This window comes from Colias eurytheme, chromosome 16 (assembly GCF_061535395.1).
Source record: "Colias eurytheme isolate Ceu_HAF_F1 chromosome 16, ilColEury1 Martin Lab GWU primary, whole genome shotgun sequence".
Taxonomy (NCBI): domain Eukaryota; kingdom Metazoa; phylum Arthropoda; class Insecta; order Lepidoptera; family Pieridae; genus Colias; species Colias eurytheme.
The window spans coordinates 6769248-6790177 of record NC_142995.1 but is presented as its reverse complement, the minus strand read 5'-3'; the positions used below and the strand labels follow the sequence as shown (position 1 = coordinate 6790177).

Sequence of the window (20930 nt, the reverse complement as noted above, 5' to 3'; positions counted from 1 at the left end):
GAAAATGTGAACAAAGATTGTATCACTTAATAAATTTATCATAGGTACTAGGTACTTACATGAACTTTTATAAATGTATGTAGTGAAAAAATGGTAATATATATAGGTTGTAGTAGGTATTGATATAAATTTATTTAATTTATAATGTGTTAACATAAGTATATTATGATATACAAATGACCGATATCAAAACTATTTAGCAAATAGCACATCTAAATAATATGCAGTATAATTTATAATTTGTGATATCAAATCTTTTTTTACATTTTACTTTTCTTTTTTGAAGTTGTTTTTCTTTATCGTAGTTATTTTTAATGTACGTGTACAACTATGATATAAAATTTGATTTTTTTTTTTAATTATACCTTTTTTTTATCAACTGGCAATTTAGTTTAGTTTTCTCTAAAAATTTCTGGCAACACTCATGATGATATCGGAACGATTTTATCGGACAATGTGAAAGGGAAAATTGTATCCGATATCGGATATCGGCTATCGGCGTCCGATATCCGATATCGGATCGGATAATGTGAAAACGCTCTTATGTTTGCTTATTTTATTCCTAAATGTAGTGTCACAAAAGTCCAAAATAAAATAAAAAAAACGTTTTCCAATCGCGCCTCGGAAGTCGAAAACTATTTTTTTCTATTCCTTAAAAAATGTTCATCAATTAACTACAAAGCGTTTCAATGCTATTAAACTAAATATTAAATTGTCTGTTTCATTTAGATTCTGAATTGGTATACATAACTGTATTTCCAGCATTTAAAACAAAATAATTTCCCAATAAATCGACTCGAGATTTTGTTCTTATTTACAAAAATATACCTACTTAAGTAATTACTTACTCAAAATTATTAATTTCATAATACTGTTTTTTACACCCGTGGGTTATATTTAAGGTATATAGGTCCTTCTCCTGACAATAACGAATACATCACAATAAGCATTATCGAAATTGGTCAAGCTGTCCGCGTGTGAAGCCGTGACCAAGGAAAATAGGGATTCATTTTTAATTTTTCTATATGTATAGTATAGAACAATTTGTTTGTTATTGTAATTATTGAAATAATGGATATTGATAATGTATTTAATATTATGTATCTAGGTATATGTTACCAAAATCCTTAGTAGTGTAGTGCTTGTTTCATAATTTTCCTGAAGGTATATTAAAAAGGCGTACAAAGGAAGTCAAATAAAATTACCATGCAAGTTTCAATATTTTATTTACTAAAGAAAAGGAATACATTTTATCCTTTGCTAAAATATTTAGCATATATTAATAATATTTAATGAGAAAATGATCATAACATTTGAAACAGTGAGGAGAAAAATACAAACTTGATATTCTTTGGTTATCAAAATCATTTTGTATTTCACAAGTCAGTGTTCGTTTCTATTTTTTTCTATTTATAAAAATTGCACTCTATAAATAATTAATATGAGCAGCGAATACGGTGTAACAGTTCTATCCACTGCGTTTGCTTCTGCATTTTAAACTCCTACTTAACCTATGGAGTATCTAAAGCTCTGGCTACACGATAATTCTTGCACCCACATAAAAACAACAAATCAACATTATTTATATTTAAATCTTACTTCTTTTTTCAGAGAAATAGCATTCTCTGCATCGACTATTTGTCGACTATTTGTCGTTCTTACATGAATGTAAGAAGTATCGTGTAGCTGGGCCATAAAAAGCAAACCAAAGTGGTATTAACAGAGTACCTACATTTAAGAAATTAGCACTGATTTTAAGGTATGGTAAATCAATACAAATTACTTGTTATTAGATTTTCTTCACTCTATTTGAAATAACGATTGGATATAGATTCTTTAACAAGTTTAAACATGGTCGTATTCAATAATCCATATCTAATCGTCATTAAAAAAAATCGGCAACTAGTTGGCTAAAGGCACGCTAAAAAAACCGACTAAGGCCATTTGATTTAAAAGGTTAATGGAGAGGGTATTCTACTGTCGCAATGAAAATTATTTAGGCACTTTTATAGTACTGATTTCCCAAAGTTTTATTCACAATAATTGTTATGACTGATAGCTATAAGAGACTAAAGTAGAAAAATATTGCACACGACGATTACAAAACATTTCTCCATGTCAGCGTTGCGATAGTTATTTTTTTATAGAATATGGCACATTCAAAACGAAACAACGTAAGATAATAATTAAAGCAGGAAGTTAATACATACTGTTTAATTAAATATTATTATCAAGAGCTACCTTTTTTTTTTTTTAAGTGGGGAAATCTTGCATAGATACCCACGGCCTCCGGGGAAGGGGCCGTGGATCAAGAGCTACCTGCATAATAATTATCTTTTTAAGGAAATAATGCGTACTGAGAGCTGTCATGTTACTATTAACAGAATTAAATACATTATCGTGAAATTTTCACCGTTATTAGTTTGATTAAAAATAACTATCGATCCACCGTGCGATTTCCGATTATTCCATTCCTGAAATTAATATAACAAATATATAATATACAAGAACCTATGTGATGGTTAGATTGATATAATGTGATGTAAACGCGCTATACCTTATTAATACGTTAATAAAAGTTTCGGATTTTTATTATGTTGAATCCTCTGTAATTACAATTTATTTTATTTAGGTATAATAAAAGTCTTCAATTTCTAACACTAAGGCTTCGAGTTTCAAAATAAAATTAAGCGGTCTATCATAATATAAACTACAATACGTATCATACTTCTAATATAATTTTCAATAATTAATAAATAATTTACGCTTATATAAGACTTCTAGGCATGTTCATGTTTTACGAGTATAAAAAGATGGTTCAGTTTTGAACGTAGAAATGGTTATTGTACATTTTATCATTTTATTATTACAAAACAACTCTTAACAATCCATTCTTCAAAATTTTGCGCTTATGTCTAACGCTTATCCCTAGGTAGTTACTCGACAAAATTACATTACAGATCTTGCTATATACATTTAAATATTAGCCTTTCTTACGTATGTATAAAATTTAAATTTCTTAGAATTTTAAAACAGAACAGTTGAATTGATAACAGTAGATTACCATCAGTCAAAGGACTCTGAATATTTAAATCTTTCGACATTTATATGGACACTATTTTAAAATTCACAGAAATTTACTCTCGTATAACGCCGATATTAAAGCAACTATTGAAATATTATAACTAAAAAACAAAAAAAAGTACTGTGCGTTAATTTATATCAAATACGAAAATTGGCAGTTACATTGATCATAATTAAAGTAACAACTACAATTACCAATATAATTAATTACTACTAGAAATAAATAATTATATCTTAAAAATGGCGTCTTTGGTATGTAAACGTAATGTTACAAACTTGAGTATTGTATTATTAGATTATTAAGGTTTTAGAATGCCATCTCACTTTTATATCAGGAGTATAAAATGTATACTTTATATTAAACAAGCATGTCCTATATTTAATACAAGAGCTAGCGCAAATTTCTGGAGCCATTTACTTATAGTTGCAGTAGCTAAACTTTTAATTATATAATAATATGAGGCATTATGAGTATGAAATGGTACAGAAGTGTGCGCGAGCCTCGCATTAGGACATTATAACTATTGTAACTCTTTACTCTACTCTATGATCGCAACAATCAGTCCCAAAGAACATCTGCACATTTTATTTAGTGATACGTACAAGTACTCATTTAGTCGGAAACAATAAATACCCTCAAATTAAAGTAACACAAGGATTTTCGTTTTCCATTGTTTTGATGATAGATAGATAGTCGGCAGTTGCAGTAAATTTATTAGCATGACTCTGCTGTTTGATGTGCCACATAGATCAGACCTAACACAAATTTTATTTCGTATTTAACGTTTACTACTAAACGTCTGATTATAACTTTCCTTGAATAAGTTGAAGTACCTATTCGTCAAGAGTGTTGGTTAAAATAATCTTCAATTATCAGGAGTACTCGCTCGTTTCACTAAAGTCCGAATTCTCAAACGAAACTCAACATAAATTCGCCATTTTGTCTTTCTATTAATGTCTTTCTCATCCTAAATTTTGGAGTTATATTTGAGAATTCGACAATAAATCGTTTTATCACCGCATACAGAACTATCCTGCCACACACACTTAGGCACTAGGTCATTACAAATACAATTGACATTTTTTACATACATTCAATTGTCAACAATCAGACAAGATCGAACACTATGGAAACTACCTAGTGTCGAGAAGCTAAGTTCTTTTAACTATAAAACAGCAACAGGAACATCTTGAAACTGAAATTTATTAAACGTTTGGCCCACAATTATGGTTAACATTTAGAATCGTATAAGTTATTTTATAGGTTAGGTTATGCGTCGACATTTCGTGTCAATTTGTAACAAAATGGCGGCGTGTCTTAACCTGCACAGAATGTATGTACAAGGATCGTTTGATCACAGTGTTGTTTTTTTACAAAATGTCGTACCAACAATCTAAGGTGGCGTCCGCGTAATGCTCGCGCTCTAATAGCTATTTATTAGATAATGGCTAAATCTATAACATTACTGAATAGTCAAAACGATTTCTATTCTATATCTAGATACATCCATAAGAAGCACTTTAATTACGAATGAATATCAGAACTTTACATTATTTTTACAAGGTATATATTCTGTGTTTGTAACTTGGCAACACTGTAAATATTTCAAAACAGTAGTTATAAAATCACTATAACTTCGTTGCTATCTTGGCAGTCGCTTCATGAAATAATATGATATAGTGTTGCCAAATTAAATAACTTTATTTAAGTAAAAACCTTGCTTATACCTATAAAGATGTGGTAGATTTGTGAATTCATTGCACCTTTCTTGAGACAGAAGTTAATGATAGATATTATATCAAAATATATTAGTTAAATGAAAACTTGCAATGATTCTCACTTATTCATACTAACTACTTATCAACATGATACCAACAAAACTTATAATTTACCTAAAATATAAGTAAACTATGTATATTCTAAACAATCTACAAATTTGTTACAGTTGTTATCGTACAGCGATCGATAATATTCTGTCTTAAAAAAAATACACTTTTTGATTTCACATACAGTCATTTTCACGAGATATCCATAGATTTATTTTGTAAATGTGAACTTTTATTTATTATAATTACGAACAGGCAACATTCTGTTTTGATTTTACAATATTTTATCTAAACGGAAACTGACATACAAACCAACTGATACAACACATGTGTGCGTTCATTTTGGACTTCATGTAGTAATTAAGATTAGTAAATGACGTGGAGATCAAAATTGTAACTGTATAACAATATGTCGTTATCGAGTATAAACTTCGAGACGTTCTCGCTACAACAGTCCATATCTGATACAACAACAACTTATCCGTTATCGAATAACAATCACGCACCTTCGTGGAATGTCTTTTGAACTGGAACGTTCGATACGTCACTGGCGAGTTGCCATGCACAAAAAAGATTGTCTTTGAATTTGGAACACGCGTGGGGCTCTCTGAGGAGCTCGGGGAGCGGGGCGAGTGTATCGCGCGGGGGGGCGGGGCGGGCGCGCTAGTTGCGGTAGATGTAGGCGCAGGCCTGCGGCGCGGGGGGCGGCGGGGTGGGGGGCCGCTCGCCCGACGGCGAGGGGGAGGAGGAGGGCGGCGAGGGCGACGACGACGACCCACTCGCGGTCCCTGATCCCGAACCGCTGCTGCGCTGCGACACTGGAATAGTGGTGATGTATGTTTTATTACTTGTTTTAGTGTTTGATAGACAGCTTTTATTTTACTTTTACTCGTAAAAAACAGCTCGTAAAATGGTATGCATGTAAATTGGTACAGAGATTATTATCTGGTTTAGCAAAATCTACACTAAGATATTAATTTCCAACCAGTCCATATCATATCATGAGAGTATTCTTGAGTGTTGTGCACTTGCCTACCCGCATCAATTTCAATAATCAATATACCAATAATTCATAAAACATCCGAATACTAACCCAAAGTATGGTGGTGGTGCGTATTATGTTTATGATGATGAGGCATTTGGTCGCGCGAATCCGCCCCGCTTGTTTCTCAGAGATACACCTTTTTCACTGAACGCGTGGTCGAGAAGCCGTTGTCGTTGCCGCGCCGGTAGCCATCGCCCTGCGGTCCGAATATTCCTGCGTTAACTGACATGCCGCAGAGAAAATGAAATTAATGAGGCGTTAGTGATGATATGCAACCATACTGAACTTTATATACCAAGTATTTTGTATCCCAAACGTGTACAATGGTATACGTTCCATTTATTATGGATTTTTTTTCATAATAAATAGGTAAAGAATGTGATCTTGTAAGTCTTTTGAATCAGGTTTACTTGGTTATAAAACTCAGAATAATTCCAATTGAAAGCAATGGTTACAAGACAATGATTAAATTGTTAGTTGCAGGGTTAAAATGGAAAGCTTGATGAGTGATGAGGTATGAATGATTAGGTAGTATAAATTAGGTGGTATTAGTAAAGAAATATTAAAATACTATGAACATCAAACCAGCATTCAGTTACGTTTGCACATGCGTGATTAAAGATAATGTAAATTAGGTTTTCCAAGTACTTAAATTTGCAGATTTGATGTTTTAGTAATGTGATAGAATAAAAGACAACATTGATCAGGTGCCATTAAGTAAAAAAAAAATGTGAATAGCCAATAGTATTCTGTTAATACCTAGCTTAATGAAGAATTGTATTGGCTGATCACATTATAATTAAAAAGATTAATAAATGTTAGTTTACTTCCGTGTTGACGGGGCTGGGTTTGAAACTGTGTTCAACAATGTGCTAAATAGCGATTTACTACTACAATAAATGTAGCGTGAAATGCATAATGATGCATCAGAATAGATTCCGTAGATTGGTTCTTTAAAAAGATATCTAGAGCTTTATGCGCTTATTCTTATTCGCGTTAAATCAAATAAATAATGACTGAATCAACAATTAATCATTACATTATTTATCTCAATGCAGCGAGCATTGCACACGCAACTTGAGCAGCGAGCATACAACACGTTTTAAAAACGTAAAAAAAAGTCGTGTAACTTTTTCTTTTATGGCAATGTTCATATGCCAGTATCAAGTTTTAATTTTTCACCCGTCAACACGAGTCGAAGCGAATTTAAAAAAGGAACACAACTGACATTGACCTGGTGCGAGCGCAGCGTGCCGAAGTTGTCGCGCCGGTACGAGTCCGGCTGGAACTGGAAGAGCGTCTCGTGGTGCGGGTGGTACGGCGGGTGCTTGCGGAGCGTGGCGCGGGGGGACGCGGGCTTCGGTTGCGGCGCGAGGACGGGCTCTGCGTACGTCACTTCTTCCACTTGTTGCAGGAGCTTGGGCTCCGCTTGGATCCTGTGGGTTTGTTGATGTTGGGTTAGTGGTAATTGACAAGACATTATTTAAAATGTGTGTGTTTGTGCTTTGTTTTTTAATTGCTAGCTTATAGACAATAGACATGATTGTTTTTTTAACTTGTTTTGCATAGGTATGTGCTTTAAATATAATATAATTGATTGCTTAATCCATAAGAAAACCGAATTTTATAAATTAGATTTCGTTTTCATTATTTGGTTATCATATGCATCTTGTAACAATATTGTATCTTGAGAAGTAATGCTTATATTATACTCTATAAATATTTATTTTTATGTCGAACGATTTAACCACACTACTTCTATAGTAAGTAATTACTGACGAAATGTTGCTGAACTATCAAATAGCTTTACCAATTACCATGTTCTTTTTCTTCTATTCTATACTAACCTATTAATATTCTGCCGCTGTTCGAAGTACTCATACTCCGTGTCCGGATAGGGCATGTTATCGTCGTCATCCTTCTTACACCGGCGCCCACAGATGTATCCCGCCGCGAAGCCCGCGCCGAGCGCCGCAAGCGCACCCGCGGCAACCGCTAGTGCTAACGTTTCTACTGAATACGCGGCGGGTGGAGGATCTGCTTGTAATACTTCGGGACCTGGGTAATGGGAAGATATATATTTTATATTATAAAGATTTTTATTTTGGATTTTTTGTAATGTATTAATTGAAAAGCTGCAAGTTAAAAAAAAATCTTCATCACTAAATGTTAGATTTCTGAGTGATGTCACTGGCCGGACTCAAAAATGTTTTTATCACCAGAAAATTGTATTATTTTTGTGTGTAATTGTTTATTGCTGTTACGGCTATTGTGTGGAAATGTAGAGCAAACTTATGGAATATATTTTGACTCTGTTTGTCTTCTTATTGTGTCTTCGCTTACCTTCATTATTATTATTGTTGCCTTTGCCTTCCTTATCTTGTACTATGTTAATGACCTCTCCCTTATTTTCTCTAGCATCATCATATAAACCAGAGCTAAGACCACCAACTGCTCCTGCATCTTTACCTTTAAAAACAATAACATCTAATTTAAAAAGTCGAGTCGCTAAATATTGATTTCTATTTTGAATTATAGCTTTGAACAATATTTATTTGAAATTTTTTGAAAATGTTCACCAAATTGAGACTGTAAAATGATTTAAAAAACGTGTCATTGCTTTCCTATGTACCTTCAAATAAAATTTATAATACAATGCTAAAACTTACTTTAAAATTATTGGTGATCGTAAAAAATGAAATAGTATGAAGATACTCACTATGAGGACAAGCCGCATGGCTGCCAGTGCTCACACTCTGGTAGAAGGAGTTCTCATCGAGCCAGCGACTCACGCCGTGCGAGTACGCGCGGCACCGGCCGGCTTGCTTGTCCCACGCGCAGTATGGGTCTTGGAGCGCTACACACTCTCTGCAAATAGTTGATTAGAGTTTTTTGAGTGTTAGAAAACGACCAAAATATGGTGATAAAAAGTGTCCTTGTCATTTTGATTTCTATGGTGAAAAAACGTTTGAATATTCGTTTTAACGATAAAGATATTGCTAAGATGCCACCTATCTAGTAGGTACACATCTTATTATCAGACCATTATTATTCTATGAGCTTGAATTGATACTGTATTGATTTTTATGTATACTGTGCCTACGAATAATTTTCATCATCGTTTCGAACATAAGTGGCACAACAGCTACCGACAGGAAGAAGTGGCTGGTATTCTGGCGTTTCTAAATACGAAAATATTATATATTCATTGACAATACTCACGAGCAAGAGCTGATCTTGTCACTGGAGCATCTATGAAGCCGCAGACTGAGCACCTCCTTATCCGACACTGCTATAAGCCTGGCCGCATCTCTTCCCGCTCTCGCGACGCGTAACGCACGGACAGGCGAACCCGCACCAAACGCTTGTAATTCTTCTATCACTACGGGAGCTGCGCGCTTGTTCGTGTCGTATGATACTGCGTTTATCGCTTTTATTATTTTGCCGTTGTCTGGAATGTGAAGATTATTATATAATTAAGAATATTGTATCTTAATAGAGAGTAATCTGATCTGTAAACACCGATTATTTTTAAAGGAGTTGAAAATTTTTAAACAAATGAGGGACAAATAAAAAACAAAGTCAAATGATGTTTTCCAGGTCTAATATTATTTTATTTTTGTCATCATTTGATAAGGCATGTACTAGAACAACTGTTTATTATTTACCTGTGCCAATGAAAAGGACGTCATATGCCTTTCCACCTGGTGTTTTCACTTGAGGATCCACTGCTATCTGTGTAAATCGATAGCTGAAAAAAGATAAGACATCATTAATTATTTTCACATATTATGTTGTTAATGTTTTTAGCAGTAGTTGAAATATTAACAACGTAGATAGATGTGACTAGGTTATAAATTCGAAATATTATATTTTTGGTAAGGAAGAAATAACGTTAATATTAGGAAATATCATTTAAATAGAAATATTAGATATTGATATCAATTTATTAGAAGGTTAAATTGGAATTCTACGAAATTGTAATATGGAATATTGGAAATTATTTGATACAAAATCATAGAAATCTAAATAACAAGACACATAGAAGTGCTTTATTGTCATAATTCGTATGAAAACCGCTGTCGCCAAAATCAACACATTAAAACCGAAAGCTAAACAGTACACACAAGTAAACTATGCCTTTTATTGGACAGCTTGATTTTAGTGAAAACTAACTTAACTATTAAATTAAGCTTTTGAATATGTATCCTAACGCACGAATTTACGGTTTATTTTAGAATAACATCCCTAAGTATATGAGACTTTTTGCTCCAATACGAACAAACGTGATAATAAGAATGGTCGACTGTGACATTCATTGTTATTTCGATTACTATGGTGACACTCGTAATACTTGTAAATATTCTATAATTTTAAGGAAAAACGGCATTATTTCTAAAAAAAAATATTTTCCGATGAAATATTATTCCTTTATAAGTATAATTACAACTTGTGGAAGAATTTCCGCAATGGGAATTGCTGAAACACACCATGTATACACTCATACGTCTCCAGAGCAACTGAACAGTGACGAATGCACTGGTGATGTGAAAATCACCTGAGTGGCGACAAGGTCACGCACGCTTACGACTTCTAGTGTCTTGTTATTTAGATTTCTATGTACAAAATATAATTATGTTCACTTACTGGAAACTAGTACGAATAACGATGGGTTCACCGAAGAAAGCCGGCACCGATTCGTCCATGAGGGCGTGTGTTTTGATAAAGTTCAGTGTTTGGTCGGGAAGTTGCTTCGAGTCGTTGTGACATGTGCCAGGCCTTGGTTCTGGAACCTATAATATGTAGGTATTATAGAAATGCTGTTTTAAGGGGAGAGCGTAAGCTGGTTTAATGATACCTATGAACTTTTATTTATTGCTTAAAAAATAAATAAATACAAATACAAAAGCACACAACACATATAAAACAAGCAAAAGGCGGCCTTATCGCTAGGTAGCAATCTCTACCAGGCAACCCTTAAAGTATAGGAAATAAACAAATTATATTGTAGTGAAGATTGAAATCGAAGAGATTTTTGCTATTTCTTTACTTGGCTTGATGTTAAACAGTTATATTAAATCGCTGCATAATTGATACAGATTATAGAACCGTATTATTAAAGAATGTTTTTATAACGTTATGTTGATACACAATTTTAAAATTGCTATCATAAAAGGGTTAATGCTGACTTTCATGTTGGTGGAAGCAATATTCCGAAATGGTGTTATAGTCGTAAAAATTGACGATTCATAACGAGATACAGAAATAAAAACCGAAAATGTGATGTGATACCTAAAATAGAATTTGTTTTTGTGCGTTGCTTTAGAATAACTACGATTTATTTTATAGATAATTGACTGGTTAATAATTAAGAACGGATAGTTCGTGTTACTGTCTAAATACTTCGTATTACAATCTATTTATATTCTTTAAGTAATTACTATTACTAAGTACGTAAATAAAATGATCCATAAGTTTTTAAAGGCTTAACCACAAATTTTTGATGTCAAAATATCAATTTATCATATAGAATCTGTTTACGGTATACCGTGTTAAAGGTAGCCAAGCTACATAAGTATCGATACATTCCGCTTACCTTAGCGCTATTTACAGGCAGCCAATTAGAATTAATCGCGCTCTGCTCCTTGAAAGTGCCCTCAAAGGTGTCTGCGATGTCTTGCATACTGAACGCGCAGACGGCACTCCCGGATATACTGTTGGGAGGGGTCGTGAAGGTGCCGTATATCAGCTGGGCGTTCAGACCCCCGTAGACCCCCTCGATTAGCTCTGTGGTTGATTCTGAAAAACATTTTACGTTCGAGGTGGTTTAAGGGAAGTGCCAAGAGATGTGTCTTGATTTTTGTCGATAGTTTAAAATACTTTTTTCAATACAATAAGTATTTACTAAGTAAAGTAGGTCCAAATTATATATGAAATCTTTTAATGTGACACTATTCCGTATTTTAATTAAATTTGCACTGTACTGTACCTATAAGTATTAGTGAACAATTCACATCGTTTTAGTGGATGGTTACTTTACTGTTATACTTCACATCAGTTACTTTCCTTCGAAAATAACCTATACATTTAATACTTACGAATCTCATTAAAATAGAAGGGGAAGTCTCCAGCGACGGAGCAATTGAGGCGCGACTTCAGGAAGGAGGTCCACCGCTGTTTCAAACGATGCGGGCCTCCGCTGTCGTCTCTACATACTCGCGCTACTCGTGAAAATACGGCCTGAAATGGTATTTAAGTACATATTATTTAGTTTTTAATTTTCTTCATATACTTATTTCTATATATTTCTGCTTGCTTTTAGTTAAATATTACTTCTGATATATTACATTTTGGATCTGTAGCTGCCACGCTTGTTCAATAATTGAAATGCTAAGTTTAATATTACGGTTTAATAAATCATCTTATTTACGTCATAATATCAACACATAGTTTCGATATAAAAGTTTTGCTTTATAGTATTGCGGCTTACGACTTACTTTTCCACAATTAATGTACTCGACCGCTGTTTCCCGGAAGAAAAAGTACACGAAGTTGCCATGTACTAACGAATTGACGAAATCGGGAGCTGGAATAAAAGTAAATAATGCAATTAGCCTAAGGACGCCATACTAATGTACTAATGCCATGGGTAAACATAAGTGATTAGGCTTGTAACCCTATCGCTTCGGTGTCGATAATTTAAATGCGAGACTAATCCTGTTTATCGATTTATCGCATCAAATGTCAATGTGACAGGTTCCAAATTTAATTACAGGCTTGATGGCGGTATTTCGCGGCATTTGAAGCAATAATCAACAGACAATAATTGTTTAAGCTTACACGAGATGTTGCAATTTACCGACATTATTACAATAATGAGTTTAAACGGTAAAATAGAGGTGATTGTAAACTATTTCGGTGGAATAGTGTGGTATAGTTTCAACGAAATGTTTAAATTGATTTCTGATTGAGGTGATTTAAGTCTACAATTATTAACACAATGCTTTATACAATATCTCATTAAAATTGATAGATAAGTAATATTATTTTACTATTTCATGTTGTATTGCATGCATGTGAAGAGTTGTCAATGTTAATTTAGAATTTTACATTGTAGTTTATTGAGTAATAATAATTTTATTTCTTACCATTTAACGTCATAGAGTCGTAAGGCTCCGTTTGTAGTGGCTCTCGATATATGAGAGGTTCCATACCACTGAAGTCTGCTACCGTGCCCGAATATAATTCTCCATCTGTTAAAAATAATATTATGTTAATACCAACTTATTAAAATATATTTTACAGCATTTCACATTCGCCAATAAGGATATAAGTTGCTGTAGAAATTAAGTACCAAAAGTTAGGAATATCAAAAAAGTTTAAATTCATCTGAAAAAGATCAAATCAAAGATTTGTATACACTACAGGCCAAAACCTTTAGAAAGACATGAGAACAAGAGAAAGCTTCATTAATTCCTTTAGCAGCGGGAATTATTTATTTATATTGAAAAGCCTTTTCCATTTAAACCGTTGAAATCCAATAATTAAAAAGGCGGATTCGGTAATACGTGGTAATGCAGTGAAACACGCCAGCACGCTTACGTGACCGGCGTAGAGCCAGGCCTTAATTAGCTGTATTCACTACGTCTATACCTTTTTGAACTTACTGAACTATTATTATTTATAAATAACTTCGCGTTTTGTCTGAAAATAGAACTCGATGAAGTTTGTTTGTACATAATATATTAGCTCCAATTTAATTTCGGTTGTTTAATTTCAATTATGATGTTAATTGTGTACTACTTAAAGCTCATGAATTTGAATATACATAATAATGGAATATGAATATTATTTTTTGTGACAATAGTGAAAAGAGAATGTCTGGAAGCGACACTGATAGCAAGCGTTTCGTCCAAATAATATTCATATTTTCATTTCCCCAATTGGGTACTTCATTAAATTACAGGAATCGTAGAAAAATTTCGTTCCGTCAATATTCCGCGCTCTCCTGTATTACAGCCTACGGCAGATGGTGCTGCAATGTATTCATACGGTACATTCAATTGTAAGCCGTATTGTGTTGTCGTAAATATCAAAATAGTGTGCTTGGGTTTGATTCATTGCTAGCCATATTGAAGCGCGTACTCTGCAATGTACCGCATTGCAGTGCCTGAGTTCAGCAAAGCTTTGCAGTAATCGCTACCCAATATTTCGGAATTAGAGGTGTAATCTTAATAAATGGTCGTTCTTGCGTAACACTTGAACGCTCTTAAGAGAAAGTATAGCGTTTATTTTATATTTTAAATTTTATCTTCTCTCATTTCAGAGTTGTTGATTTACAATAATTACTTTTAGGTTGAAATATTTATTTTGTTCTAGGTCGTGTATTATTTAAAAAATTCAACATTCATAGCTTGGGAACAAATTTCTTGTTTGAATACGTACGCTACGAACACAGGCTACGAACGTAGTGGACTGTGATGAAATTGAGACACATATACAATAATATTATGTATTGCCTAAGTTTATAAAGTCGTAGAATCAATCTAAAACTTTTATCCTAACAACCTTTATGCTATTGAAATGCATAAATAGAAGAGACTGTTTATAACCAATTTGTTTTAAGCTTTGCGTAGAGATTGGAATTTGGAACTAAAAAGCTTAAAGCTCAATTCAAGGCGTTAAAATTTAAGTATATTTTTTATATTATCAGCAAATCCAGAATTCATGCAAACGACTATAAATTAAACACTAAAGAAAACTGTTCCACTCTGTTTTTAGGTGCAAAATTCACGTTAGCAAATGACTGCGACGCAGTATGTATCGTGTTACATATTGAGGCAAGACCGGCCGGTTCCCATGGGGCCCTCTCCGCTTAATTGGACCGATCAATAGTGGATAACTAACCGTAGCTGTCCTAATGGATGTCTGCTATCTGCACCGTATTAATGTTTTAATAATACATTCGATTTGTGTGAGCGTGATTTGATTATCGCACTTTTGAATTCATTGAAAGCTTAGTAACATTCTAATTAAGCATCGATTTATAGTCGTTCTTAACGAGTATATTGTGTGACTATTGTTCAAAATATCGCATTTTTGTATTCTCGATTAAGAAAGATCATGACATTGTTTGTATATTTATGTTATACTCATTGAAAATGTATTCAAAATTAGATTATAGCTGAAAATTATACATAATCGAATCATTTTTATTTATGAAAAAGGCTAAAATTTCTTTATACTTGAACAGTAAGGTCCCTAATTGTAGCACAATTTAACGTTTTAAATGCGGCTCAAAATAACGTCTACGAATGAATAAATGCGTACGAGTTGGAGTTATAAATTGTTATCAATGTCATTTTATATTAAACGTAAATAGCAATATTTATGGATCTTCTTGTCACATCAAGAATATATTTACGCGGCGCCTTTTGTTGATTTCCATGTGATAAATCGTTTTGGAATTTGCAAGGGGATGAGTTAACGTTAAGAAAATTGGACTAAGGGACAAAAGCATAATTGATGATGTTAAGATTCGCTGCACAAATGTATCTATGGGGTGAGAGTTTCAACACTCGAGCATTTGTTTATCATCCCAGTTATATTACTTATGCAAGCTTTTATAACGACTTGAAACTCAGTCATTCAGTTTTCCCATTGGTTTGGCATTTATTGGGAAGGCTATACAAAGAACTAGCTAATAAAATTAAACACTGCTTATGTAGGTATTTAGTTGAATGTTAGGTAAATAAAATAACAATATGTATAACTTTTTAAAAATCGTACAGATAGTAAATTAATTTAAAAAAAAACGGTGAGCTTTTAAAGCAATAAATTAAACAGCCATTGTAACAAGCAGGCAAATTCACGGTCACAGTCTAGCCCCTGTTCAAACATCTCAAAGGGAACTAACATCTTGAAATCATTACAAGTTCAACAATGGCATCTTGTAAAATTACTATTAATAAGGCCCCGACCCGGGCCAATGCAAATACTCCATTGTCTGACCCTTACATCCATTAACATTGATCATTCCATCAGTCAACGCAAATAATAAGCTAACGTGTGTTACGTCCATACAATACGTGTTACTAAGGTAAGGGAAGAAAATTATGTTTGTTTGTTTGGGATAATCTCTACTTACTTTTATACTTGTGTGCACTCAACACAATAGATGTACACATACAGCTAACTAAATACAGCGGGATTCGTTGGAGATTTTCCGAGTATATTTACGAGTGTAGGCAGACAGGCCAATTCACGTGTCTTGGTAACATAATGTGGATTTAAATTACGCTTATATTCTGTTTGTATATTTGTTTTTCTTACATAAATGCAGGTTTGCGTAGACATGAGTAGGTAATGTATATTTGTATTGATATACATTCATATTTGTATACGAAATAACTTATCCATATTTCGTTTCATGTTTTATTATGATGAGTTAAAATATTTTACATAGTTCTTTAAAATATACAACCTCAAAATTTAATAAACATAATTAGATAAAATACATGAACATGTTTAATATTGCATATAAATCCATCGGTTTAACTTATAAAGATTAAAAAGAAGAAGGAAGTACGATATTTCAACGAGGCATTGTCTTTACACTTTGAAACATATGCGACCACATTTCTATAGCTATATACATATTTCTCCCGGGATTTCTATCTTCGTAACAAAGACTGCCCATTGTATGTCGGCAGACTGTGAAAGCATGTTCAATAGCTGAAAAAGATTTCCGCTATTTGTACACTTTTATAATTTGCTCGAATAAAAATCGTTAGACGTATAAAAATATTAAACAAGACAGCGCGAAAGGACTAACTCAAAAAATACTTTTTAGAAATAATAAAGATTGAATACAGATTTTTATTTTTTGTAACTTATTGCGGCTAAAAAGCCGTAAAGTATTTCTTGATATAATATAAAACAACTGCATTTCCGCGATTAAATGCAATGTAAAAAAGCTTTATTCATTTCTAAACAAAGAATACCCATGAAACGTACAGTCAGTGCACTTAAACGGTGAAGCATGAAAGGTAAATGTGCATAAGATTGAATAGTGACCGAATCGCCTTACGTCAGCGTTAATCATGCTGACCTGTTTGTTTTTGCCCATTCATTCCAGGCTTATTCGGCCGGAATGGGCCTGAATGGACGCTACGTATGTTGCAGAATGAGACAAATTGTAAGAGGAATTGCTAGAGATAAGTTTTGACACGGCTTTTTCTACCGTTTAATTATTGCCGTTCTGACTTTTGGATAATAAAGCTTAATGGCAAATTGGTAGTGATTTTAGACGAAAAGTTTTTCGTGAAAAGTAGAGTTTTCATGGATTTAAACGAGATTTAATAATATTGTCTTAGATTTGTTTCACAAAGTAATTACACCGGCCAAATTCATTATTAATGTTCAGTAAATTCGAAGAGAATTACAAGTAAAGTAGTTCCAGAAATAACAAGAAAATTTACCCAGACTGGGTTGAATAAATAATCTTCAAATTACCCTATCCGCAATTAGTTACCGTATCTTTTGAAAGTTTTTCTACTACGTTCGTGTAAGTAGTTATCGCTAATACGTTTAAATAAGGCTCTTATTAGACGCCTAGCTTATTTCTACGTGGAATTTTTCCATTCCTTTTATCGTTGGAAGTATCATAGTACCGATTTCAGTACAATAGACTTATTTATCGGAGCGCAAACATTCGTAGAATATTATCAGTACCATTAGCAACTGGTAATCGACGGTGTATATTTAAGCGACTGGCGTAGGTTGTTTCTCTCTTTGTCATGTTTCTATTATTAGGGAACATTGTTGCTTTGCTTTTTTGAACTTGAAGAGAAATAACGAGATTTAAGGGTAATAACGAACTTTAAGTAAATGTCACTTTTAAATTTAAAACCGTATTTAAGGTTTCTCTAATAAAGATTTGAATAATCACAATTAATAAATATCGTTCCCAGTCTTATGCGATCGACGAACGACGGGCCGTATCATGTGAGTTGGTAATCAGTTACCTTAAGTTAAATAAAGAGGCAATAAACATAAAGACAATACAAAACCAACCTGCATAAACAGCGGTAGAATTATGTTCAGGGTCGTAAGGACAGACAGCCTGGCCGGATTTTTCTTTCTCCATGTGATAAGAGTCCCTTTGCACTCCATATTCCCGGCATACCGGCTTAAAGCTGTTTGTGCCACAGATAAGCAATCTGCCGGGACCCAACGAGACTAACAGGCGAATGTAGTTTTGACAGCTCTCCTGTAAAAATATTTTTCGGTTAAAAAGTTGGTACGCTAAATGCAACACTATGAACGTAGACCATGAATAATTTTGCAGTTAGCGTATCTTTTATTGCAGTTTTTTCAGTGCTATATTATTCTTTTTGTACCTATTAGTATTGTTCTGTTATTTCTTGAATATTCACTTAATTAATAAATAAGTAGGTAGTGAAAATTCAAGTGATAGGTATATAGTAACATTTGCGTTTTATTAACAAAACATTTTAATTAATAATCAATGATCCATTTTTTCCTAGTCACGTATACTCCTAGTCAAGTATAATTTTTTTTCATTCCATTCAATAGTTCAATGCGGATTGTATAGTTTTATAAATTACCTTGTTAATGTATAAATAAACATCTCTCATACTAAGTAATTAGTTAAAGATAAACAAGTATATATTTGTTAAACAAAGAGGAAAATGGAAGCACAGATTGCATAGAGGAGGAAAGGAAACGTTATGTTTTTCCTTTAACTCGTGTCACAAACAATTTGGCTTGTTTTTGCCAAAAGTCACAAGTGTTGCTAAGTTGTTCTACGCCTCGTCAGTTTCACGAACTGTTGTAATTATATCTGATAAATGAAAATAATATATTTCGTATCTTAATAATATTCTTGTTTGTTGCTGCTAAGCGGGATTTAATTAATAACGCTTTTTATAATTTCACCTGGTAACAGGGGTATTATGAATTTCATCGTTATGAAAAGGATTATAATTTAATTGTTAGGAATAAGTTTGTCGTGGTTATTCAATTTAGTCTTATTACTTCGACTTTCACATAAATCAACTTATTTACTGCTTCTATCTCAGAGTATAGTACCTAAGCCTGCAAAATCGTATTTTAGCATCTAAAATGTAAATCCATACGTCTTATATTGCACATGGAGTATTCTATCAATGCTATATCGAGTTACAAGACGGGCTATACAATGGCAGATTACATTAGCATGCGCAGAGTCCGTCACGCGTTTCATCCGGATTTACTCAGAGTCCACTTGATTGGATATTCGTCTGTTGATTCGATCCGATTGACTTAAAATTTAACGCACTGCGATTGCAAGCGTAGTTTTCTATACATTTTGATGCAGTAGAGCAGTTCTTTTCAGATTACCGATCAGCTATTTACTATTATACCTATAGTCCTTAAAGCAATTTAAAGAATGTAATATTTCCATGGAAAGTTTTCCGACGAGTGTTGTAAGTTGTTATGAACACATACAGAGTGTAGGCGAAAGTCAAATCAAATAACGTCAATATTGTCCTTGATAAAAAAGTATAAGAGCTGATATTGTTTTTATTGGTTCCATACTGTAGTGGATTAGTAATGATATCATTGATCGTCAAAACAAAGCTTGGCCTTGATTTAGATAGATTAACAAGTTATTGTTAGTCCCAGATTATCACATCAACGGTGACACCTTTCATACTAATCCGTAACAATGAAGACGACGGTATATTAAATTGAGATAATGGAGATTTTGACGGCTTGCGGCTGGCTCAGGCGTTCGCTCATCAACAATGGGATTGTCTGATACAATACATACGTATATTGACTTAGGTCTTACACGATATTATTATATGGAACATATTCAAGTGTAATAATTCAACGTTTGAATATCAGTTCGGATGTGAACGTTATTCACAATGACCGGTGGACATTTGACGGCTGTGCTGCCTGTTGGAATTTGGTTACATATCTCGTGATATATCTAAAATACATATTTTATTATTATGTAGATAATTTTGGATTTGTTGAGGTAAACATTACTAATATGAACTTTTGAACATAATAATATCAATATTACTAGCGGTCCGCCCCGGCTTCGCCCGTGGTACATATTTACGTTTTCTCTACATAAAAACCATCCTCGTACTTCAAGGAATATAATTAAAAAAGAATTATCGAAATCGGTTCAGCCGTTCTCGAGTTATGCGCTTACCAACACATTTTGCGATTCATTTTTATATATAAGATTTGATAAACTCAACGGCTATAAGGAACTATGATTTTTCTGTAGAAGTGTGATATGAAATCAATAGTCTGAGAAATATCGGGCTTCGAGCTAAATCGTATATTTGATGGTACGCTACTGTTATGATACCAATTCTTACGGTTATTCTGAGAAAGATATAGAAATTGTCCAGATTTGAATCCACCTTTCATCTGCAACTATTAAGTCTGCAACTAAACAAACAATCTATACAAAACGGAAACTCTACATGCATGGAGGAGATTTAGATGCTGATAAAGGCCTTCACCAAGGACCATAAACTAGGTCGTAGTAATAAAATTATTATATTGCCTTCAGATAGTAAACGACATTAAGAGCCAATATTGATCGTATATAACTATTATGATGCTTTGCTTTTGTCCAAGAGGCATCAAATAACCTATAAAGTGAGGTCTGAACGATCCCAGTCTACGTTGTAAATCACTTACAAATATTTATTAAAGGCTTGTGTTCGATAAGTATTCATATATAATAGCATCTATAAAGTGAAAGTGTTTGAACAATATGCTTCGTTTTGCATGGATTATGTATTAAGCTTTTTCAATTGCATTTGAACTGGGGATATATGGAAACAAACAGATTAAATACAAAAATGCTCAATAACCTAGCATTTATAAAAGTAAATATGCTGCAAAATTAAAAAAAGATTTATATTCAAATAAGGGGGAC

General features: G+C 33.3%; 1 protein-coding gene and 1 long non-coding RNA gene across 2 annotated transcripts in view; both read right to left on the bottom strand.

Annotated features, from left to right (window-relative positions):
* Window positions 1-1209: 1209 nt before the first annotated feature.
* On the bottom strand, window positions 1210-4651 carry LOC149901875 (uncharacterized). The gene is made up of 2 exons (XR_016457637.1): window positions 2320-4651; window positions 1210-2241 (listed from the first exon to the last, which is right to left on the bottom strand). It is a non-coding gene; the product is annotated as an uncharacterized LOC149901875 (long non-coding RNA).
* Window positions 4652-4662: 11 nt separating this feature from the next.
* Window positions 4663-20930, bottom strand: part of Sema1a (semaphorin 1a) — a 239342-nt gene continuing 223074 nt past the window's right edge. Inside the window, exons 4-17 of the mRNA XM_090111255.1 lie at window positions 18032-18227; window positions 13105-13209; window positions 12454-12542; window positions 12055-12196; window positions 11553-11755; window positions 10604-10749; window positions 9625-9707; window positions 9179-9407; window positions 8676-8824; window positions 8300-8425; window positions 7804-8014; window positions 7185-7392; window positions 6005-6152; window positions 4663-5729 (exon numbers count right to left, since the gene is read on the bottom strand). Coding sequence (XP_089967381.1) covers window positions 6081-6152; window positions 7185-7392; window positions 7804-8014; window positions 8300-8425; window positions 8676-8824; window positions 9179-9407; window positions 9625-9707; window positions 10604-10749; window positions 11553-11755; window positions 12055-12196; window positions 12454-12542; window positions 13105-13209; window positions 18032-18227 — 1959 coding nt within the window. The 3' untranslated portion in view covers window positions 4663-5729; window positions 6005-6080. The remainder of the gene's footprint in view (window positions 5730-6004; window positions 6153-7184; window positions 7393-7803; window positions 8015-8299; window positions 8426-8675; window positions 8825-9178; window positions 9408-9624; window positions 9708-10603; window positions 10750-11552; window positions 11756-12054; window positions 12197-12453; window positions 12543-13104; window positions 13210-18031; window positions 18228-20930) is intronic.